We start from the raw sequence: 26,152 nt of genomic DNA, 5'->3' as shown, positions 1-26,152 counted from the left end.
TGTTTAGCAAAGTGGGGAATGCAGTAACCATGAGAGATAGAAAGGGAGAGCTATTTTGTTGTGCTATTAAATTGTGAGTTAGATGGAGTGGTAGGGGTGGAAAAAGAGATAGATGGAATGTGATGAGAGTTGAAGAAAGGGAACATTACAGATATATAGTTATTGAGATGAGTTTGTTTGGGTAAATCCTTCAAGGCATGCCCCTCATGGTCACAATCCAGTGACTGAAACAAGTTATATAAATATGGTGGCACGTAAAAATATATAATATAAATATGGTGGCACGTAAAAAGCACCCACTACACTCACGGAGTGGTTGGCGTTAGGAAGGGCATCCAGCCGTAGAAACACTGCCAAATCTGACTGGGCCTGATGAAGCCTTCCGGCTTCACAGACCCCAGTTAAACCATCCAACCCATGCTAGCATGGAAAACGGACGCTAAATGATGATGATGATGATTATATATATATATATATATATATATAAAATCGCTTTTTAATGCCCACTTTTCCATGGTTCCATAAGTGAGACAGTTTATTGAGACACATTTTCTATGGTTGGATGGCTTTTCTGTTGTCAACCCTCACGTTTTCATGCAGGGTAATATTTCCCTTTGGCCAAACATATTTTTGCAGATTATTGGAAATGAATGACACTATTTGTATGACTGACAATCATTTACAGCCATCAAACATTAAGAGCGACATGGACTCACACACGCATGTGTGCACAACAAGCTTTTTTCAGATTTTCCTTACCATTTCCATTCACAAGGCTTTGTTTTGCCCAGAGCTTTAGCAGAAGACACTTGTCTTAGGAGCCATGTAGTAGGATTAAACCCAGACTCATATGGTTTGGTGGAAGACTTCTTTCTACACTTTTTTTTTACTGTTTATTGGATTGTGTCCATGATGTGGTTGTAATTGAATAAACAATAAAAGCGTTTAGTCAAACATACTGACCCCAGTATTTATTTCAGTAACATGTCTCTTAAGACTGTACACTCACTACTACCCTTGTGGGCTTTTACATCCAAAGAATCAAATGTTTAAAAAAAAGAATACAATTTTAAAAGAAACTTCCAACCTTCTTACAATTTTCAAGTAACTTTGGAATTGCTATGAATTTTAATTTAAAATTGTTTTGAAACAGATTTTAGAAAATTTTTTACAGATAACTATGAAAAATTTATGTTGTATATATTTTGAATTTTTCTAATATAATGAGATAAATTTTGGATAAAAATAGCTATATATTTATACACATCAAATGACTGTTATGGAATGTTATTGAATCTTGATGCTATCTGACATTATGTTTTTGCTGTGATTATTGCATGAATTTTAATTTTGATATTTTAATCTTCAACAGGAGATGACAATTTTACTACTACATCAAATGCTGCCGAGCAAACACCACAGCAGCCATCTCTTCCACCACCACCACCTCCTCCACATCCACCTCCTTCACCACCACCATTGCCACCAGCACCTCCATCTGTTCCTCCTCCTCCACCCCCCTTACCACCCGCAGTGCCATCATCACCTCCACCTCCTCCTTCAACTCCTCCTCTGTCCAATAATCACATCTCATCAGCAGTACCTGAGCAACATGTACAACAAACTCAACCTCACATACAACAATCTACATCTGTTGGACAGTTTAGTGTGGATCAGTCAATTTCATCTCCTTACAGGTTTGTGGAACATTTTTAAAAATATTAAATTGTTATTCTGTTGAATTTATATCAGATGGAAAGTAGTATCCTATTTTAAACAGTTTATTACAAGGTTAATTAGAAAACAAAATTTAATATAAATTAAGGAATTACAAAAATTATCATATATAGGGTTTTCATTATTACAGAAATTAACTAAGGCAGTGAACTGGCAGAATTGTTAGCATGCTAGGCAAAATGCTTAGCGGCATTTTATCCATCATGACGCTCTTAGTTCAAATTCTGCAGAGGTCAACTTTGCCTTTCATCCTTTCGGGGTCGATGTAATAAGTACCAGTTATGCACTGTGGTCGATGTAATTGACTAGCCTCCTACCCCCAAATTTCAGGCTTTGTGCCTTTAGTAGAAAGGATTATTACAAAATTAAGTTGTTGATTCTTGAACTTAATGCATATAAGACTAGTATAAAGGTAAAAACAATGAAATACTGGAATTTTTCTTTGAAGAAAACTAGGAAATGAAAGAAACATCCTGTAGGGTGTATGACAAAGTTTGATTAATTTGGATTGGGAAACATTATTATAAGTGTATCTGTGTATTTTTGTATACATGCGAGTTAATAAATACACAAAAACTCATATAATAATGATTCCCAATCCAAATAAATCTAACTTTGTCATGCATCTTGCAGGAAAATTTAAATTACAGGTAATAAAAAATAAGAATGAGGTCAATTTGAAAAAAAATACTTCTAAGTCAAACACACACACACACTCACTTACTCACTCACTGTTCCTAAAAGTGCTTGAATTCCTTTCTTCCAAGTGTGTGGCAAACCTCAAATTTTTTTCCCTCTTTGCTTATTTTCTGTGTAACACTTCATTTTCACAGTAATCGATTCAAAAGAAAAAGTAAAAAAAAAACAGTTTTGTTTTTTTGGGGGGAAAACTGTAACTAAGTCTAATATCTCTCTAAGAATAACTTAGGAGAATCCTTTATATATTTAGGTGCAAATTCTCTTTTTATTGTTTTATTGCTATCGGAACTGTTGTCAGAATCATATTACTTTCATCAGAAGAAATATCTGATTCATAATCACACGTGTAGCTTTTATGTTTACTGTATATTTTCTTAGGCTTTTTCTGTTTTCTTTCGAAAATACTTCAAATTCAAATGCACTGCTTGACAACATAATACTGTTATGCATCTTTCATCCAACGAGGATCAATGGGGTGGGGTGGGGTTGGATTTCTTCCAAAATTTGCAGTACTCAGATATGAACAATAATGGCCGAAAGTGTAACTCAATTGTTTACATTGTGAAACCATGTGTTTTCATTTAATGTACTGACAAGATTAGTGCTGAAATTCTTATTAAAATATAAATTCGTCATTTTGGCTGGTTTTGGGCAGTTTGGTAATACCAACAAAAAGTTTTTTGACCAGGTGAGTAATGAAAGGGTTAAAATATGATGTAGTGGAAATAAGGCTGTAGTTGTTAAAGAAGTAGCTGTAAAATAATGGTTTTTAAATATGAATATGTTAATACAGCAAGTTGTAACATAGAAGGCTTTATGCAGGTTGGTAATGAAAGGTTTTAATGAATTTTCTTAGGTTGGCAAATTAAGAACATAAAAATGATAGGAATATTTTTTGACACTAAGTCAAATAATTTGAATTTAAAATACATGATTTTTTAAAAATGAAACTTTTAATGTTCAATACAAGCTGTTCTCTTTTGATTAAAAAAAAAATCCAGTGTATCTCAAGCTACGCCTCAACCTGTTACACATTATGAAGCACCAGCTAGTCCTGCTCCTTGGTCTGGTGTAATAGATGATGATCAACCAGAGGGTTCTAGCCGTCGAAATATATTGAAATGGGAAACTGATGAAGCTCTTGGGCAGAATGCCACTATATCTCCAGTTTTGTATGCAAATGTAAACTATCCAGAATTAAAATCTCAAATCCCAGGTGAGTTTTATTCTTTGGTTCTAATATTACTTGCTTTTGTTCAAAAATTTTAATGATTCTCTTCAAGTGCTTAAATTCACTCTGTTATTTCAGGATCATCTCTCATTATTCATTCTTTATGCTTATGCTTGTGTATTTGGTTGCTAGCCAATTAAGTAGGTGGGCAGCATTTGTCCTGGGAGAGGGAGAAAGATGGAGAGGAGATTGCAGCTTTGATAGAGGATACCACCAGTGAGGGAGAGGGTTTCTGATGAGAGAAGAGAGAGATGTCCAGTGTTGGTGGCGGGAGAACAGGTATCTGGTATTGGTGGGGGTGAGTGGGAATGGGCGGGTGCACCGCAAACAAGCGAGGGTTAATTTAGATAGATGATACAAAAAATATGTAGCTTATGAAAGTAGATATCAGTAAATAAATAAATAAATAAACGTAAATGACAATTCATATTAGAAGTGTTAATAGCAAATGGATGAGTAAAAAGATCAAAAGACGAGAGAATATCTTAGCAATGCATAACTGGGCGTCCGAGAACAATTTGAGATTGCATGAAAAACAGGGAGGAATTATGTGAGTAAAGTGTTTTATAGCTATGCTATGACCAGATGCTTTCTTACTTCCTGGGCCAGAGACAATAGCAATGATAATAGCAGAAAAATAGCACGAAGAGCAATAGTGAGTGGGAAGAAATAAATAAATAGTACAAAAAATACGAAAAATATTTAGCCAACATGAAACCTGGAGTGAACAAGCAAGTGTTAATTTAGAGAGATGGTACAAAAGATATGTAGCCAACTTGAGAACATAGGAGGGAAAAATAGATTCCATTTAGAAAATTCCATGAAGAATTAAGGAGGAAGGAAGGCTGAGAGAGAGAGAGAGATTTAGGAAGTTATATATTGAAGAGTCAATTTAAATAAATAGCTTATGAAAGTAGATATTAGTAAATAAAGAATACATAAATATGTTGAAGTTTTTATTTAATACTTATTATGTTTTGAAAGTTGGATAGAAGTGAGATTATATATTCAATAATATTGACTGAAATGAATTTGTATATGAAGTCCTGGTTCATGTGATTTTTTTTCTCCAAAGTTTTGTAGCTGATGATTTTGTGACTACCATTATCATTTAATTATTGTATTTAATTATTTTTATCTATTGTATAATTTTTAACATTGTGGGATTTCAGTATTATTTGGTTTGTGGGGAATACATTGTTTTTATTTCCCGAGTGTTACATTTTACTAATATTTCCATTAGAATAAGCTACTTGCTGCAGTTCCTCAGTTATATATTTGTAATTACAATTTTTACAGCACAAAATAATGCTTTGAAATAATACAATTCCTGTTTATTTACTTCTTTTTTTAAAGAATGGACAGAAAGAGTAAAGCAAATTAACAAAATCTGGAAGAAATTAACACCCATTGAAAAATCTCCTTATTTGGTAAATATCTCATTTCTTTACATTATAAAATAACAAACAGAACAAATATTAAAATCATTTTTTAACCAATAAGCAAGAGTTGTAATCTATCATATGGCAAAATGTGATCCCAAAACTTACTCTTGTTGAAACTTAGCATGCTGTTTTGATATTCTTAAAGCAGTTGGACATTCACAGAAAGTATACATTTATACACTAAGTTCAAGTTCTTCCATTATTATTTGATAATGAAAAACTAATGTAGACAAGTGTTGGAGAGTCCTGAAAGGAAGATGAAAATGGAAGGTTATTTTGAAATTTTACATAGTGTTGGATATGGCTGTTGGTTAAGAAGTTAGCTTTGCAACCATGTAGTTTTGGGTTTGATCTCATTGTGAGGCACCTTGGCTAAGTTTCTTTCAATCTAATCTCCGGTTTATCAATGTTTTGTGAGTGAAATTTGGTAGGCAGAAATTGTACAGAAGCCTGTTTGTGTGTGGTGTGTGTGTGTGTGTGGGGAATAGCAGTACTAAGCAGTGGTGAGGAACAAACGAACTTATGTTAGTTAAAATCCTTTAAAGGCAAATTCACTGCAGTTACTATGGAGAAAGAATGATCACTTATGGTAAAAAATTTAAATACACTTTATCCACCCAGTGTCTGCCTCTCACTCCAAGATGCACACTCAAAGATGCATTTCTAGCTTCTTAGCCTCCCTTAATAAGAGATACTGAAGAGAAGTAACCCTGAGCAGATTACAAAGCTGCAGTTTTATCTTAGTATGGTCAATACAAGTAATTGAGTTGCACTCGTTGACTACCTGGTCAGAATAAATACAGAAATAACAATGCTAAGCAGTAATGAGGAACACTGCAGTAAATTTTTCTTCAGAAGTATGCCACAAACATATTTAAAATTTATATATACATCATCATCACCGTTTAATGTCCTCTTTCCATGCTGGCATGAGTTGGACAGTTTGACTGAAGACTGGTAAGCCAGAGGCTGCACCAGGCTCAATCTGATCTGGCAAAGTTTCTACAGCTAGATACCCTTCCTAATGCCAATCACTCTGAGATTGTAGTGGGTGCTCACTTGTCCTGCCGGGTCTTCTCACGCACAGCATACTTCCAAAGGTCTCACTCTCTAGTCATTTCCTCGGTGAGACCTAAAGTTCGAAGGTCATGCTTCACCACCTCATCCCAGGTTTTCCTGGGTCTGCCTCTTCCACATATATATATATTTGTATTTATGTGCCATCTGAGTATATTCCACTGATGAAGGCAGAGTATCTCTTATGCAAAGCTAGAAATCCGGGATCTGGAATTATCCAGTAATTTTTTTTGCTAGTTTATTATGTCCCTTTGTCTTCTCTCCTAGTGCTATATGAATATTTAATTATATATATATATATATATATATATATATATATATATATATTTTTTTTTTTGAGGAATTAGCTTGCCAGGAATTTAGTTTATTCTGCAGTAAATGCACCAAGTGATTTAATATTTCAGAGAAATTCTTAAAAACTTAGAAGGACATTCAATGTCATGTTGGTCTTCAAAATTGCTTGAGTGTATAATATTTTGTAAGAGTGGAAAGATTTGAAGGTAGATAATAATCATTTGAATCCCAATTTTCCATCTTTCTTCCCTCCTTCTAATGTACCTATGCTATACAAGTTGATTATTTATAAATTGTAATCTTGTTTTATACTGTATATGTCATAGACTGTGTGTATGTCTGTTTATTGAAACTTGCTTTTGTGTCTTTTTAGCTAAGAGCACGAAAGAATAGGGCAAGCAGCAAAATTCAAAGAGAACACAGAGTAAGCATTTAAAATATATTTTAATGATGTTTTAAAATTACTTCTAGAAGCAATAATTTCTCTGTAATTTTTAATCACATTAAGATGTTTTTAGGTAAAATATGTTTATAGTTGCAAACTTCACAAATTATTTATATTAATCCCCTTAAGTCCCAAATATAAAGTATCTCAATTGTAACCTCTCTTATAAAACTTTTTTTTATTGGTTTATTTATTTAGTTCCTGTGAAAATTTCAAATAATGACCAATTGAAAACCCATTTTACTTGTAACTTTTGGTTCACAATTTTAGTATATAGTACTTACTAATTTTAGTGATACTTTCTTTTGCTTGAAAATAAGGCTTAATTCCTGATTGCTACTTAGTAGTTTCATTTAAGCTCCCCCCCCCCCCACCAAATGTTGGAAATGTCTTCATTTTACTAATGCATGCAATAATTCATTATTGGAGAATATTGCCATTTTAGTTGTCACATGACCTCTTCTGGTAAGGAACGAAGTAAGTGTTTAGAAACCGGTTCTCAGATGTAACTGATCTAAAATAATATCCTCAGAATTGCATAATCAGATTTACAAAAAAGTACAACTTTCTATAAAAGTCTTCAAGAACATCATCTTATGTTCACAATTTCTGAATAGCTTTTATGTTGACCAAATGTCTGTGTTGGTTGGGAGTGAGTGTTATTTTGATTTTTACATAGCTTCTCATAATATTAAGTTGTTTTTGAAGAATGGTAAAATATGAATGTGTTATCCATTGAATAGTGATGAAATTCACATGATAAAGGTGGCTTGAACTAATTTTTTTTTCTTTTTCTTTTGAAATAGACAATTTGATTTTCTTATTTTCCTGATTATATAACTTTTTGAAGCATTTTGACATTTTTCTCCTGATGAATTGCCAAAATCACATCATTAAGACCTAAATCAAGAATGGCTATTTTTTTATGCTTTGTGCAAATTTATTACAGGAATCTCCTCTAATTACTAATTAATGATATAATGTTCATTTATTATTACCAGGAAATAAAACGAAAACAGATGGAAGCCCGTCAAGTGGCTGCTCAACAGGCTGCAGCTGCAGCAGCTATGATGCCACCACCTCCTCCACCACCACCTCCAACACATCCAGGTTGTTTGACAGGCCTGTCATCACCTAATCATCCAGGAACATCAGCTGAACATGAAATAGGAAACCAACCATTAACACATTATGCCTCAATTCCATCACCATCTTCTACTCTTCCTTCTCCACAACCAGTCTCACCACAACAAAGTCCATCACCTCAGACTCCAGTGAACCGCCTGGAACATTTACAGCAGTCATTTCAACATCAAAATAGTAAGTTAACATGTTTTAGCCTATCTCTCTACTCTGACTCAAGCAGAAGTTTACTATAAAGCCATATGGTTTTTGGTTCAGTTCCACTGTGCAGAACCTTGGTAATTGTCTTTCACCAAAGCCTTAGATTGGCTAATGTCTTGTGGGTGGAATTTGGTAGGTGGAATCTATGCTTAAGATCACTTGCACATGTTCATGCACCTGCACACATATACACCTCCCATGATGTCACTAAAGGGGGGTAACTTGCGTTTTTATCAGATAGATGACTACCCAATAAATACTGAGATCATTATAAATGAGTAAATCACTTAATGGCATTGGCACAGCCCAGTAAAAGAATAAATGAATGTATAGTTAAATAGTTTTTTCAGAATATGAAGTCTTCTCAATGTTGTCAGATATGCTGCATCTTACTTTAAATATTTCAGTAGTAATTCCTGAGAGATCAGAAGCTTTCTTTGTCTTCACATCTTTAATTGGTTTGTCTATCATGTTGCTGTCAATTGTAATAGTTAGCCACTCTGTCAAGTTCACAATAGGAAGATTTATCCCCCCACTTTTTTTTTTCCACATTTAGTAGCCTTTAATAATAGCACTTTTATTCCTTTTTCTTTTGATTTTCACTGGTACACACACACACAAAAACAAACAAACAAACATGAAGGCTTCTTCCAGTTTCTGTCTACCAAATCCACTCACAGAGCTTTGGTTGGCTTTGGACTAGAGTATACACTTATCTATGGTGTCACACAATGGGATTGAATCTAAGACCAAATGGTATCAAAACAAGCTTCGTAAATGCACAGCCATGCTTGTGTGTAAACGCAGACGTGTTTGTATAAAAATAAGGGGACAGCCAAACCAACAAAGGAGCTTCTATCTGATTACTCAAACTTTTAGAAATATCAACCACACCTAGGTACATTGTTCTAGAGAAGCTACAATTGCAAAAGCTGACTGTGTCATGGTTGGAGCAACGATGACCTCAAGTTTGATTACAGCTGATTTGGTGGTTAAACAGGAACAAGAAAATAGTTTTGGGCATCCAGCTGTAGAAACACTGCCAGATCAGACTGGGCCTGGCGCAGCCTCCTGGCTTCCCAGACCCCAGTTGAACCGTCCAACCCATGCTAGCATGGAAAACGGACGTTAAACGATGATGATGATGTAATGTGTGTGTGTGCATATATATATATATATATATATATATATATATATATATATATATATATATACATGTGGAGGCGCAATGGCCCAGTGGTTAGGGTAGCGGACTCGCGGTCATAGGATCGCGGTTTCGATTCCCAGACCGGGCGTTGTGAGTGTTTATTGAGCGAAAACACCTAAAGCTCCACGAGGCTCCGGCAGGGGATGGTGGTGATCCCTGCTGTACTCTTTCACCCCAACTTTCTCTCACTCTTACTTCCTGTTTCTGTTGTACCTGTATTTCAAAGGGCCGGCCTTGTCACTCTCTGTGTCACGCTGAATATCCCCGAGAACTACGTTAAAGGTACACGTGTCTGTGGAGTGCTCAGCCATTTACACGTTAATTTCACGAACAGGCTGTTCCGTTGATTCGGATCAACCGGAACCCTCGTCGTCGTAACCGACGGAGTGCTTCCATATATATACACACACACATACATACAAGTTTGTATATACTACCAAAAATGTATTTTCATGCATTTGATACATGTCATTTTATTTATTATTATAGAATTAAACTTCACAGTTGAAGAAAATTTAAGGGAAATTTTTAAAAATTAAGATTTTAAATGCTTTGCCTTAAAGTAACCTAAGTAATTTTTCATCTTCTAGGTCCGAAAAATACATCTCCACTTGCGGAAAATCAAATTCCTTCATTCAGTGGCTCAACCCAAACACAACACCCTACACATGGCATTTCAAGTGATCAAGGAACTGTGATCAGTTCTACTCCTCTTAGTAACCAGAACAAGTTAAATCTCACTTCATCAGAAAATCAACTTTTGAATACAATAAAAGCAAATCAATCCACTGAATTGGTAAGTCCTCAAAATGATGACAAAGACCAAACCAGTTATTTGTCTGCTGCACAAAAACCATCAGAAGGATTTGCTACACAGCAGCCATTAGCTCATCAAGACTTCCCTCAGCGCCAACAACAAACCATTTCTCACCAATTAAGCCACCAAGCTCTTTTACAACTAAAGCAACAAGGTTTATTACCGCAACAGCAAGGGTTAATTCAACAGCAACTAAAATCATCTCAAACTTCAGCCTTGACTCAAGCACTTTCCCAACAACAACAACAACAACAGCAACAACAACAACAACAACAACACAACAACAGCAACAGCAACAACAACAACAACATTCCTTACCTATAAACGCTCAGTTACAACAACAGCAGTTAATGAAACAACAGAAGCAAATTTTAGCTCAGTTGAAACAAATACAGCAATCTGGAAACCCTCAACAACAATTAGCCCTTCTTCAACAACAGCAAGCTTTATCACAACAGCAAGCAATTTTACAACAACAAGCATTGAATCAGGTACAAAATCAGCAATCAATCCAAGAACAACAAGCAAACCAAGAATCTAATACAGTACATTCACAAGATCAACAACAAAAATTAATTAAAGATGAACAACCACAGCAGACGCAGAATTTGCAGCAGCAGTTGTCAGTACAGCAGTCACAAGATCAGATGCAATTGTTAGATAAGCAATTAGCAAAAGATAAACAAGTATTAGAAGAAGATCATCAACAAGCATTGACTCAGCAACGACAACAATCTTTGACAAAACAACAGCAACAAGCATTTGCGCAGCAGCAGGCTTTATCCCAACAACAAGCTATTGCTCAACACCAACAAAAGCAACAGCAAGCTTTAGCTCAACAACATCAGAGTTTAACACAACAGCAACAGCAGCAAGTTCTTGTGCAACAGCAGCAGGCTTTGTTGCAGCAGCAAAGTTTAGCACAACAGCAGCAAAATTTAGCCCAACAACAGCAGCAAAGTTTGGCACAACAGCATCAACAGCAGCAACAAAATTTGGTACAACAGCAACAACAACAGCAACAGCAGCAACCCCTGTCACAGCAGCATCAACATCAAAGCTTAGAGCAACAACAAAGTTTGGCTCATCAGCAAAGCCTGTCACAACAACAACAAACTTTAAGCCAACAACAGGAGCAAACAATGGTACAGAAGCAGCAACAGCAAGCATTAGAACAACACCAACAAGCACTAGCTCAAGCTGCATCCCATCAGCAAGCTTTAGTTCAACAGCAACAGTCACAGTCAATAGCTCAGCAAAAGTTGCAGAAACAAGCTTTAGTTCAACAACAGCAAAAACAGCAGGTTCTAGCTCAACAGCATGCTTTAGCACAACAACAACAGCAGGCTATTGTCCATCAGCAAAAGCAAGCTTTGAGCAACCCTCAACAAGTCTTAGCTCATCAGCAATTACTTACTCAACAACAGTCTCTCTCACAACAACAGTCATTGACAACACACCAAGCTTTAACTCAGCAGCAAAATCTTACTCAACAAGTTTTGTTACAAAAGCAACAAGAATTTGCCAAAATTGCTCAGCAAAGACAAGCCATTGCACAACAGCAAGCTTTGGTTCAACAACAACAGCAACAACAACAACAACAGCAGCAGCAACAACAGTTGTCACCTCTAAACCAACATCAAGTTATATCTCAACAGGCTGCATTAGCACAACAAGCTATGGCTCAGCAGCAAAAAGCAATGGCCCAACAACAAGCTTTAACTCAACAAATTTCTCTGAGTCCTCAACAACAAGCTTTAGTGCAACAGCAACAGGTAATTGTACAACAACAAGGTCATCCGCTAACTCCCCAGCAACATCAAAGTTTGTTACAGCAACAAGTTTTGGTACAACACCAGAAACAGCAGCAGGTACTAGCTGCTCAGCAAGTTTTGGCACAGCAGCATTCTGGAATGTCTCCTCAGCACCACCAACAAGTTCTTGTGCAGCAGCAGCTCCAAGCCCAGAAGCAAGCTATGGCCCAGCAAGTCATAGCACAACAGGCATTAGCTCAGCAGCAATCTCAGTTATCTAAGCAACATTCGCCTCATGAACTCCAACACCCACATTACAGCAGTTGGCAGAATTTACCAACATCATCTCATCCGTCACCAAATCATTCAATGGATTCTTTTTCTTCTGATGCTAATAGCCAATCAAGTCAAGATCCATTCTCTGTTCCTGGAACAGGCTCAAGACCAATAACACCTGCTCTCAAAACAGCTCATAGTCCTTTAGCTGGACTTTCAGGTCCAGACAGCCCTTATGGACAAAAGCCATTGCTATCACCTGGTCCAATGCCACAGTCATCACAAAAAGGAAATTTTGCCAATGCAGCAGAGCAAATGAGATTTTCAGCATCAGTTTTAAGGCATCCTGTTCATCCAGGAATGTCTCCTAGATCAAATCAAGGTGATCTCCTATCCCCAAGATCTCAGTCGGTGGATCCTGAGAGCATGCAGGTAGGAAAGTTTTATAATCAAAGTTCATAATTAAAGATTGTACTCTAAAACTGTAGATGTGTTGTATCATAGCACAGTATGCTTGTAAGCTGTGTTAAGTTTGCTAAATATTTGAAGAAGCATGCTTGGATTTAACATTGATTAAATGTTGTGTATTGCTTTTTGTTGTATGTGTGTGTGTGTGTGTCTTAACACTAACTTTTATATCAAACATAGTTGTGCTTTTTGTAAATCTTATCTGCCAATCACTGCTTTAGTTATGTATGTACATAGATGTTTTTATTGTTGTGGATTATGTGGATGCTTTTGTTATCTCGTGTAACTCTTTATTCTTACAAAGCAGATCTTTTCTCTGGGACATTTGGGAATTAGACAGCATTTAGTGTAGTGCTTGTTTGTTAAACAATTCAAAAGAAAAGTAGTATATTACAGCCTGTTAAAAATGAATTAATCTTTGGAAAGAAAAATAAGGTTAATAGATTTAAGTTCAAATTTCTTTTTTAACATCTAGTTATTGTTATGTTGAGTTGGTCCTATAAACTTACTTATTCTATTAACTCTGTAGCATTGAGCAGCTAATCAAATCTTTATGAGTCACCAAAAGCTACAGTATGCTAAATATACAAAGACCTGAATTTGCTGATGAAAATTTAACTGATGTAATTTTCTGAGCAACTGTAGAAGCCCAGTCTTTCACATCCAATTTTCCAACTTAGAGCCCTCCATATTTCAGACAAGTATTACTGTCATGTTAGCTACAAATTTTAAATGAAACAGTCTATCATATAGGTAGACTGAAGCAAGAAGAGTTACTTCATGATACAGTTTAACCCTTTAGCATTCAGATTTCTTTGTCAAATCTAATGCTTATTTATTCACATTGTTTTAAATCAACCATGCACTGTCTCATAGCTTCAAGATTTCAATAATGTGATTGCTTATTTTTCAGTATCACATTGTGGGATAGGTATGAAAAGTTGGATCTGGCCTATTTGAGCATAAAACAAGTAGAATATTTGGGCCGGATATGGCTGGTTTGAATGCTAAAGGTTTAATGATTATTGTAAGATTTGGGTCATGTTAAGAAATTTTTATAAAGATTGTTTTGAATAATTGATATCAGTAGATTTTAAATATTTTTTCAAATTATACCTGTTTTTACATAACTATTATTTCTTTGTTAAAATATGTTTATAAGGATTTAATTAACAAAAGGAAAACACTAAATATTGCATATTATTTAGGAAGAGTTTTAGTTTAGAATAATTTTGATTGTCATATTTTAGTTAGGGCTTGTATTAAATCTTAACTGTTGTATGCAAGGTGTGGCAGTTATATGGTCATTTGTACAAGATGTATGTTATATCTTGAGAAAGATCTTTTACTTTTTAACATTGCTAGTAATATATGCAATATGGACGAAAATAGTGAAAAGTAATATAAATTTGTGAACACACACATGCACACACACACACATACACGTGAAATTGGGAGAAGAATTTATCTTCTGTTGTCTGATGATAAGGGTTTGTCCTATATGGCCACATGGAGCTGAGACAAACTATTATTAAAAAATATATCTCACTCCTACCAAATGTGTTGAGTGCTATTTTCTGTTGTTTGTCGACTCACAGTGTGTGTGTGTGTGTGTGTGTGTAAATAATTATTTTGGATAAGCTCAATTTCAGTATGTAAGTAATCTAGTTTTCAATGTGGGAGAATCCAATTTTGTTGTGGTAAGAATCTTTTTGTTTTGATAATGTGAAACGGCATTTATTTTAGATAAGTCTTATGGCATCTCTCCACTCTTGTATCTTTTATTTTGGTGATTAATGTAAAACCAGGTTAAATTTGTGGTTTTTTGCTATTTGCGGTAATCTATAAGTGTTAAAATGATTAATGTTAAAGTTCTTCGCATTTTTTCTAATGTATACAGGAGGTCAATACTTATACTTTTTAGTTGTGCTGAAAATGTACTTTATTATATTTTATCAATGAAATTTCCTCTTTATATTTAGTTACACAGTAGTTTTATCAATAGCATTGTACTTATACTCTTTATCTTGGATATAAACTTGTTTCAGAGGTTACATGTTGAACCACAAGAATAATGTGAAGGAAATCATACCATTGGCTGTTGGCTATAATTATATAAAATATGTTACTAATGTTATCATTTTAGGATGCCTGGTGGCTGTGTGTTTGTGTGTGTGTTTATATGTATACATCGAAGTTATGGTTTGTTTTTGTTTCATTTCTTTTTGTTGGGTATATAGAGAGATGATAATCTGAAGTATAATACAGTTTTATTTACCATAGGCATTTGATTTTCATATGTATAGTTTTATATCTAATATTACTTATTTTTGTTATCAAAATCTTTATTCTTTAGTGAATTCATTGTTAACTGGAATTATGAAATAAGAAACTATGCATTTTGATTGTTGTACTTTTGGTTTCATTTATGTTTTCAATGAACTTCATTCCAATCAACAATTTATCAATGGAAATTTCACTGTCAAAGGGTGTAGAAAAATGAGGCATAGCACATGGTTCTGAGTGTACAGACAAGCATGTATATGCATGCATAGATGTATATAACAGACATGTCTGTGTATAAAGACACATTTGGTTTGCTCACAATTGCATTTCTATACACAGGTATCACTCGAACATTTGCAAAACACAAAATTTCATACTGAGAAAATAGAAATTTATACACACACATTTACGTATATAGGCACATATATATATATGCATGCACACATCACGATTATCATCTGCTCATTTTTCCATGCTACCATCTGTTTTATAGTTTCATTCTAGTATAGTGGCCTGTCACTTCTTATAATCCTTGAAAATTTCTTCCACAAGATTGAACAGCTTGAGAGCAGAATGCACTGCTTGTTCCACTGTCTTTGGACTTCCTTTCTTGTAGATGCCTTCCTCTTGGACAGCTTGACTCTTTTTTTTCACCCGATTGCCATCCTTCATCCACACACCATATCTATAACAAAGCAGTTTTCTCTGTTGCAAACTACCGGCCAGTTTTTCTCTTAATATATATGGAGTACAGATGATCTGACATCAGAGAACATGTTCACCTCATTTTTTTTCCCAGGTTTTGAACATCCTCCTCCTTCAATATTCATATTTTGCAACTGTGCAGTATTGCCCTTGATACACAGGTGTTATACACTTTATTCTTTATTTAATGGAAGAGACCAATTTTCTTGGACAGCAGAAGGGACAACTTTCTGAACTTGATTTTCACTCTGTCTTTATGCTGGCTACTATGTTTTTGCCATGACCACTTTCACTGTTGATTAGGTTACTTAACAGAAACTATCTACTATTCTTAGTGAGACTTCTGAGTAGTTGAAGGAATTTCTTGTGTGTCAATCTGGCAAAGGAAAATTTGGAAATGGAAATACTCTTGACTTGGTGTAGGTTCAGAGAAGTTTTATTAGGTATATATAACAGAAAAGAGGAAGAGATAGGTAAGATACTTGAGAGTTACTTTAAGACAACATACTTCAAGCAATAGATGAGATCTGTGATTGGTGCAGGATTCCAGCCAAACAAAGTGACTTGGTGGGGAAATAAATATTGTTGATACAACCATAAAAGCAGGTTTTAAATGGCTGAAGAAGGTGGTGGGGTGTTCAAGAACAGTATCAAATTACTAAAAGAGAATCTAGTCATTAGATGTACTTAGCCAGAAAAGAAACCAAGAATAAGAGGTTTGCATATGTTCGGCACCAAAGTATTGTGCTCCAGATTGCAAAGTAATGTATTAGAAAGAATCAAGAAATTACTTGGGAAAACTGTGTATCAACTGATAGCATACTTGTCTTTCTTCACTAGTACTGAAAAGAAAGCAGTATGCAAATACTACTCTGAGAAGTTGCTGAATATGGAAAATGCATGAGAAAGAGAGCCTACTGCAAGTAGATCAAAAAGAGGGACTGACTGTTAAATTTGATAACTGTGTGATGCCATACCCAATGACTATTGTTGCAGTTATCCTCAGCTGTTATGAGAAAAATACATTGTGCATGAAATTAATAGATGAAGCGATAAAAGTTACAAAAAGAACTGATAAAGAAGGGAATTATTATAGATGCAGTTTGACTTTCTGTCTGGAAGAGGGAACCATTGATACCTTCTTTATAGATGGACAAGTGAATTAGTACTTAGCTAAGAGTAAACTATTCTGCCTAATATTCATTGACCTGGAAAAGGCATCTGACAAGGTTCCATACTTCATAATCTAGTGCATGCTCAGAAAACACTTAGAAATATATGAATGGCTTGCAAGGATTGTGCATAGCATGTACAAGGGTGCAGTCAACAAGGTGAGAGTTGGCACAAAGTTCTGTGAGAATTGTAGTGCACAGGTTAATGCCCACCAGAACTCAGCTCTTAACTTCTAATGTTTGTTGTAGTGTTTTAGGCCATAACACAGAAATTTAGTTGAGATAGGCTGCCTGCAGAAATTGTCTGATTGTTGAATCTCATACTCAATAAAGTAATTCCAAACTTGGAAGCAAAACCTAGAATCAAGAGGCCTCAAAGTATATATACCTATCAAAGACTAAAATCTTAGCAGGGAAGAAGGTAGGAGTCCACTTCCATGTAGACAGTGTCCATGCTTGGTAATGCAGGAAAAATATATAGGATTATGATACACTATACCCAATGTAAATTCCAGGCTGACAGGGAGTAGCTAGCAGTAAAAGTACACATGAAATAAATTCCTTCAAATTCTTGCAAGGCTTCCTCGAATTAGTGTAGGTTGATGTTACAAATAATAATTGTTAGAGTAAGAACTAAATAAAAAATGAAATAGAGGGCTATTACACATACACATCTATCTACCTGTCTGTGTATGTTTGTATGTATCTCTAATTGTGGGGGAAACCTGTGGAAGCAGTAGACCCAGGAAGACATGGAACTAAGTGGTGAGAAAGGATCTTTAAACATTGGGTCTAGCTGAGGAGATAAGGAACCAGGACTTGTGGTGACTTGCTGTACTTGAGAAGACATGTCAAGCTAAGTAAAATTCTAGTCATCAGTACACACAGGCATATCCTTTATTTTATGTGCCAGTGCCACATAAAAATGCATTTCTGCTGGTTCCATGAAAAATACACTTGTGCCGGTGTCACTTTGTGTCATTTCCATAACTTGGTTTGTTAATTTAATGCCTCTAGTATTTCTTTGGATTATACAGTACTTAAAGCTGCTATGCTAGTCATTGCATATAGCACCTTCCTGTTGTACCTGATTGAATAAGTCTCTAGCACATGTTGTACTCTTCAAGATTATTTTCAGTATCTTGGCTGTTATATGTTGATGGTGTTTTTTTCCCTGCCTTCATATCCTTTATGGCTTTCGCAACTATATTGCCAACCTCTTTTATAGATCTATTTACTGTCCCTCTCTTTCTCTCTTACATTTTTTGATATCTAGCCTGATATATCTGACATCTAGCTTCTCTCTTAGTTACCTGATATTTTTTGCTACATTTTTTCCCATGCTTTCAGCATTGAATCAGGTTTTATGGTTCTGTCTACTATACTATTCTATAACCATGTCATCCTCTTCAGTTGATATCTTCATCCTTTGTAGCTATTTAGTTCATCGTCTTTATTTAACTCTGAAAATGTTGTATTTTAGAAAACTGTCATCTGGTTTATTTTATTATATATGTGTGTACATGCACTTGATGCACATATATGCATATACGTACAAAATTGCTGTCATATTAAGGTCTACTTTTCCATGTCATTAAGGTTCACTGAACCAGACAAAAAATTTGTAGAAGCAGATTTTTGATGGCCAAATGCTCTTTCTGTCACTACCCCTCACTTGTTTTCAAGTAAGGTAATATTTTCCCTAGTCCTTCAGGAATTCACAGCAGGATGATAAGACATGTTTTCACAGGAGATTGCAAATGGACATCATTGCTTATATGATGGTGACATTTGTTTACAATCAGCATGCGATTTCACGGCAAGAACACATACACTCCAGCATGTCTGTGATTAGGAAGTTGGCTTTTTTACCACATGCTTTAGGTTCAGTCTCATTACCCTGCACCTTGGGTAGTGTCTTCTAATGGCTTGGACCAATGGTTACTGTGTGAGTGAATTCATTTGATAGAAACTGTACTAAGCTTATTTTGTGTGTATGTATGTATGTGTGTATGTTTTGAATGTATATGTGCAAATGTACATGGCTTTTGATATTTCACTTGCTACAATGCAAGTGTAGCTGTGCAACTAGTCATAATGTCAACATTCCTTGTTGATATTACAACTAGTTGCTTTATGCTTTCAAAGACTTGTAGAATATACAAATTTCTTACTTGCAAAACCAGGTGAGAGCTAAATATTGTGAAGCGTTTCTTGCTGTAAAATTCTGCTTGAAACTGTTATCTGTCTCAGTCATATCAGCATTGAAAAATGAACATTAAATGAACAAATGAAGGAATGATACATATACAATGTATGTATAGTTTCTGTCTACCAGATCTATTCACAGCGTTTTGGTTGGATTGAACCTATAGTAGGAGACACTTGCAAAAGTATCAGGCATTGGGACTGAGCACAAAATCACATGGTTGCAAAGTGACTTCTTAACTACTCAGCCATGCATGTGGCTGTACACACATTTGCACATTTATATATGTGTATGTATGTGTGTACATATATATTCACACTTATGATAATGATCATGTGTGTATTTGTACATGTGGGATGATGATTACGTGTGTGTGTGTGTGTGTGTGTGTATGCTTAGATATTTTTTATATATGTAAGTATTGATAAACTTGTGTCTATATACATTTTTATTCCCAACTATTTTTAACTTAATAAACAGCCATTGTATTTTTGCATGGGCTGGATAGATCTGCTGTACAGTCTATCCAGTATTAACTGCCTCTTGTCTGTCTTTTAGGAAGTCTGTTGATTTCTCACCTTTTACACTCATTACATTTTTCTCTATTTTGTTTTCTCTGTTAACAGCACACTTTCACTCAGCTGTTCTTGTATTCTTACCAACATGTTGTCTCATGTCAAATTTGACATTGTTTTTCTCCAGTGTCTCTAAAGGCTCTCTTTTCTTTTCTTTCTAATGCATGTTATTGTTACACATCCATTGAATTGTGCTTGACTTAATTTACACTAAATTTTTCAGAACTACACAACTTACTCATGCTTCCTAGTATCAGCTTTTCGCATGAAGATAGAAAGCTACGTTGTCATCAGATGCAATTATTCCTTGAACTGTTTTCTCCTTTTTTTTTTCTAACCTTGGCTGCCAGACTTTGCTTCAGCCAACTTCAGCACTATTAAGGAAACAAAAACTATCAACTACCTTGTGAGTTGTACATAGACATTTCATTGAAGCTTATTTGATTAATCTCATGCAACTATTTCATGAGTTCTGTCACTCTTATCAGAGATTGTACAGTAATTTTTATGTACTCATTATTTGCATTGAGTATATAATATCAAGTTCCAACCTACTACCTTCCTACATATTCAGCAAAGCTCAGACTCATGCTTTCTTTTACTAGAACTTTACTATTTATTATTTTAACATAAATCAATTGACTCAGTCAGATCCTTAGATTTAGAACATTTTCTTCAAGTCCTTAACAGATTTCACTGTGAAAACTAGCCCATCAGCATATAAGTGAATCCAGGGAGTTTGGAACTATTTTTATAGTCTCAAGAATTATAGTCAGTAGTTTACGTCTGATAATCAAATTTCACCTCTGCTACTTTTGAGATTTCCCCAAAGAATTTTAGATCTTTAAACTTTCCCTTTATAATGAATCTCTATTTCCCTATAACAGTTGATGTTATTGTTATGCCAATCAATAGAGATGACATTTCAGTGTACTACCTGATAAAAGTACTTTCAACTATCTTGATGGTATGCTGTGTTCATTTTTTTTCACAGCTTTTCTAATTCTACTGAAGCTAATATTGTTAGCTGGTTTATTTACTATTTCACTATCTTACTTAACTTCTTACAGAAGACAGTCTATGCATCCCCCACCTAATGTCACTGAGAATAAGTGGCACAGTGTTTTGGATATACTTCTTCTCAGTGGTATATGGTCACAATTCAAAAATCTTGATGTTTTCACAAGGCAAGAAGATTACCTCTTGGCATCAAACTTTCTGACAAACTTATTATACTGTTTCTTGCTTCACCTTTCTTTCACTGTTCCCTTACCTGCCTCTTGGTTCTTATAGTTCTATTGCACTGTCAGCATGGATCCTACTTCATCTTCAGAGTTGGTCAGTTGCTTTTGTAGGTGACCACTCAAGAATGCCAAGTTGTTATTTGAGTTATAATTATCTACTCCCCTCCCTTTTCATAGCAAGTGTCACTTTGTTCTTTTGGATTTTATACCTAACAGATATGTATATATAAACAATTATGTATGTAGATATGTGGTGTGAAGCATCTGCATAACTGAAGAGAAAATATATGAGTGTAGCCTATTGGATGTCTAAAAACTAGGTTCTGATTTGACAGTGACAAAACTGTACAGAAAAGACAGCATATTAATATACTGTCAATAAACAGTACTGCTTTGTGTAAAAGTTTCAAAAATGTAATCCGTCAGGAAAAAGTAGGAAAAAATAAGAAACCTTGGTCTTAAAAGCTGAACTTCACAGAGATCACTCATTATCTGAATGAGAGACCAAGACTAATGCCAACATTAGACGTGGTCATGATATTGGTATGTGTGTGTGAGTGTATGCACGTGTCCTTGAGGCATTTATATCTACACCATTGTGCTGTTTGTTTCAAGCCCACACAGGGTATGAAGTATTTAATTGTAGTAAATAAAATCATCTATAGTGTGGATTTAATAGTCTGGTTATCTTTACATTTATGGATATAACAGTTTCTGCACATTTTCTTCCATTTATATAGTCTACTTGTAACAGCCCTGTTTTACACTGTTTTTGGCTATAAGTATAACTGAGGTCATTGTCAACTACTCTGTTTAGGAAAACTAACACCTCACCTCTCCTTTTGGACATGGGAAGTTTTCAGACAAATTTTAAACTTGTCAGCAAGCTTTTCATTTGTGCTTTTAACCAAATATATGCACATGAAGTGACAAAAAGTAATTACATTTGATAATTATATAGTTCAGATGTATCTCATTATCTTTACTGTCATCATAATTTTGATGTTTGTCTCTCCATTCTGACACTACTCTTTCTAAGTACCTTGTTACACATGTATAATGTGTATGACAAATGATTGTTAACATACCAAACACTTGAGTTACCTTGATATGCCAGAAACTTACAAAACTATCAATGGACAAACACCATGCTAATGTGCTATGCTGCACATTCTTTAATATAGCATTTGACTATGAAAGTAACAACATAGCAGTGAGAATGTTTGCTGTCCAGCTTTGTATTTTTGATTGATTAAATGAGTAGTCATTGCAGTAAAAGCTTATAGATTAGTGTAATTAGTTGTTTCAGAGTTCATTATATCTTCAATCCACCCTGGTGCTTAGTCTTGTATGTTTGTTTTCTGTTAGTATAGATTAGATAAGAAAAGACATTGTCATGTTTTTCACAAAATACATGCACATGCACACTCTCTCACTACACATCGTTTTAAAATTTGTGATTAAATATTTTTGATTGATATTTTTTTGATTTAATTTTATACTGTATAGATTTATATATTTTGATTTATCTCCTTATAAGTTAAGGAGGGATTTAGCATATTTAACTGAAATTTATTTTATTTTATTTTTTATTTGTTTATTCTGTCAGTCATTTCATTAATATAAAGTATAATTTTATATAGTAGGTGAGCTTGGTGACTTGAAGTATACAGTCTGTCTAGTGTCCATCTATTTTTACTATTTTTAAAAATGTTCTTTGTTATAATACATATGATACCCCTTCCTCTTTTAAAGTAAATATTGGTTAAATATCTATTATTTTAAAGTAATATCAATTATGATTAATCTAAATTACAGTTAACTTTTCACTTAGTCTGCAGATTAATCTAAGTTCTACTGAATGTTTCATACTTCAGGAATTCTTTTTAATATGTCTATTATGTCTGCAACCCTAATTTCTTAACTAGACACATGGATTACAACAACTGAATTTTCTATTTTTCACACCTTTCTCATTTGGAAAATAACTTTCAGATTTTGGAGGATTTCAGAGGTTTATGAATTATGGAATTTCAGTTGAAGAAATAGCAACCTGTACTTAAAGATATTGTTGAAGTTGTCAGAGTTAAACTCCTTTCCCTCCATCTGGTCCTAATTTCCTTTTTCCTACTTTCACCGACAAATAAAACTGGTCCCATGCTTAACTTTTCAGTGGTTTGCATGAAATAGGGCATTTCCCCAAGAATATGCAGAAACTTTCAAAATGTATTAAATTTTTACTAAATGGTGATAAAGTATGAGGCATGTATTGTGATAATCATTCACCATAAGCTATTTTGATAGGAGTAGTAAATTTCTCGTTATTAATGTGAAGGAATTAGTTATTATTCTAGAAATAAATTGACCCAAACAATGGATTAACTAAATTATTCTATTATAAAAAGAAAACCAGATTCACCTGTAGCACTTTTTCTATTGACTAGCATTACGAGGGCTGGAGGAAAAGTTCATAGGCTGACTAAGGCATTCTCATGGAATGTGACCAAACGTCATTTAGTTTTCAACACATTACTTCTTCCATTGGTGTTGCAGTGCTTGGATCTTATTGGTGCAGAAGCTGTCATTCTGTTGGTCAAAAAAAGTCTTGAGTAGATATGATGTCATCTTCACTATGATACTGGTTCCCAGCCAAGTATAGCAAACATGATCAGTGTTTTCTTTGGAGGTGATAGTTCAAAACTCTCCCTTTCCCTCCTAAATTCAGCTGCCCACTTTTACACTGTTGATAAAGCTGGAGTGTCACCCCTAATGTAGCAGCCATATCAGTGTGAATGTTGTTAGGGACTAAACCTTTTTCTGCAGGTACTTGATAACACTATGCCAAATTTTGTCAATTTTCAAGAAAAGTTGCTACTAGTAACCATTGAAGTGTTCTTTGAGCAGTTGGATGTCAGTTTTGCGAGAAAGAAACAGTGCAGTTATTAATAGAGTTGAATTAATGCATGCAAGATCTCATAGCTTTAGCATCACTCCTTTGTAATCAGCCTATGAACTTTTCAGCCAGCCCTTGTAGTTCCAGATTATCAAATATACTGGTGTATTAGAACTCAGCCTTAAAGCAACAAAACTATATTTTTTAATCATGTCATCAAATATGCAACTGTACTTTTCAGCAATATCAATATTTGCCAACTTCTTTTTACTGGATGAATTTAGTTTATGAATGCTCTGTCATATTTTAAAGTTTCTAAACAACTCAACATATATCTCCATGGTACCCATATCTTCATGTAATTGTATGGAATTTTCAATGATTGTCAGCCCCTTATATTGACATACTCTTAGAATGCTTTCTTCCCACTGTTACTCTTCTCCTGGTCACCACTCCTTGTTCCCCAGAATATTCATGATTGACATCATTCTTATTTTGCAATTGCCCATCTCTATAGCTATTTATCAATAATTCTCTTTCCATCCATCAAAGAGGTTGTTGCTATCAGTACCTTTTCTCCTCATTAATCTCTATCTTCCATTACCCTCCCCTTACTGTCTTGCATTAATCTCCCCGTTATTGTTTCTATTAAATCCCTTCAGTGCTGTCTCTTTTGTTATACTGTTCTTGGATCTTTTCTGTTTGGCTGCATCTGTGGAAATTTTAAAGAATAGTGAAAATTTTAGAATTTGATGTACTGATGTAATTTTCCATGCTAAATCTTAAGGGCTAATTCACTTTTTGCAGAAAAATTTTAAAAAAAAGTTACAGAGGTTTAAAGCTCGATAATTTTTACCCAGTCAGAAAACAGGATTTGGAAGCTATCATTTTGTGTGTAACAGCACATGTTATCAACTGTAAACAAATGAAATATTGGGGGGAGGTGATTCTGCTTTATGCATGCCATATAACCCCTCATAACTTTTTTTATTTTTGCGAATTTGTATTCTACACATGGAAATTCATACAATTATGTAAAAAAAAAAAAAAGTGTGATTTAAGGGCTATTTACCTATTATTTTTGACACATCTTGTGACCACTTCACACCTCATGTGTTTTAAGTATTTAAAAAACAAAAAAATGGCCATGTGGGTAAGCAGCTTGGTAACGACTTGGCTTGTTACTATGGTACCAGGTACCTATATGTCTGTGGCTTTCGATTGGCTAAAATTACTCAAAATTTGCAAACTTTAAAGTTATTAACTTTTTGTTGATTTATGATGAAAAGGAATTTCATATCAATGATTACCATACACCAATACACTAAATATGAAATCAATTGGAACAAAAATTGAAGAAATTGAAAAGTGGCAGCCAAACAGAAAAGATCCTTGTTCTCTGATACATTCATCCCAATAACTTTGTTCCTCCTATCAAATCATTGCTTCTATTTAACCTCACTTTAGTTCAGCTTGTCATCACCCTCTCTTCTATTCTTCCTTTTAGAGTAGTGGAACTCCAGTGTTTCATTGGTACTTAATTTATTGACTACAAAAGGATGAAAGGCAAAGTCAGCCATGACAGAATTTGAACTCAGAGCGTAAAGATGGATGAAATGCTGCTAAGCATTTTTCCTGCCGTGTTAACGATTCTCCCAGCTCACTACCTTAATAATAATCACTTCTACTACAGACATAAGGCCTGAAATTTGGGGGAGAGGGATAGTTGATTAGTTACATCGACCCCAGTACTCAACTGGTACTTAATTTATCGACCCCAAAAGGATGAAAGACAAAACGTAGTGGCATGCTAACAATTCTGCCAGCTCACCGCGTTAATAATAATAGTGATAATAATAATAATAATAGTTTTTGAGTGGTGGGGAAATGTTAAACGATGATGATAATGATAAGGGAAAGTTGATTATATCATCTTCCCAGCACTTGGTTAGTACTTATTCTATTGCCCTGACAAGATAATAGCAAAGTCAACCTTGGTAGAATTTAGACTCAGGACAGATTTGCCAGCTTGCCACTTTGCCACCTTAATAATCATATAATAATTCTGCTTGTCATCTTCTTACTTAGCCCGTTAGTAATGCTTTCACATGATTAGAGAAAAAGAGGGAGAGAGAAACGTCTATGACATGAGGTAGGGGGAATGTAATATTTATTACCTGATTAAAAAAGTTAGTTAAAGGTAGTGATATAGAGGAGGAGGGTTAAAAATATAATTTTAGCAGAGGAGTGATGTTCTGATGGTGAGGTTAAAGA

General features: G+C 34.7%; 2 protein-coding genes across 11 annotated transcripts in view; both read left to right on the top strand.

Moving 5' to 3' along the window:
* The window catches only part of LOC115209744, a 129,504-nt gene extending 118,850 nt beyond the window's left edge, over positions 1 to 10,654 (top strand). For all 10 annotated transcript variants that reach the window (XM_036500996.1, XM_036500998.1, XM_036500994.1 and 7 more), the window contains 6 exons: positions 1,373 to 1,697; positions 3,438 to 3,652; positions 5,024 to 5,097; positions 6,857 to 6,907; positions 7,930 to 8,248; positions 10,070 to 10,654. In XM_036500996.1, the coding sequence (XP_036356889.1) occupies positions 1,373 to 1,697; positions 3,438 to 3,652; positions 5,024 to 5,097; positions 6,857 to 6,907; positions 7,930 to 8,248; positions 10,070 to 10,620 (1,535 nt within the window). In that variant the 3' untranslated portion in view covers positions 10,621 to 10,654. The remainder of the gene's footprint in view (positions 1 to 1,372; positions 1,698 to 3,437; positions 3,653 to 5,023; positions 5,098 to 6,856; positions 6,908 to 7,929; positions 8,249 to 10,069) is intronic.
* Positions 10,487 to 26,152, top strand: part of LOC118762453 — a 127,406-nt gene continuing 111,740 nt past the window's right edge. The window contains exon 1 of the mRNA XM_036501000.1: positions 10,487 to 12,758. Within this exon, the coding sequence (XP_036356893.1) occupies positions 10,647 to 12,758 (2,112 nt within the window). The 5' untranslated portion in view covers positions 10,487 to 10,646. The remainder of the gene's footprint in view (positions 12,759 to 26,152) is intronic.

The sequence above is a fragment of the Octopus sinensis genome, linkage group LG3, assembly GCF_006345805.1.
Source record: "Octopus sinensis linkage group LG3, ASM634580v1, whole genome shotgun sequence".
Lineage (NCBI taxonomy): Eukaryota > Metazoa > Mollusca > Cephalopoda > Octopoda > Octopodidae > Octopus > Octopus sinensis.
The sequence above is the reverse complement of the archived record's forward strand: the minus strand, read 5'-3'. Positions and strand labels throughout refer to the sequence as shown.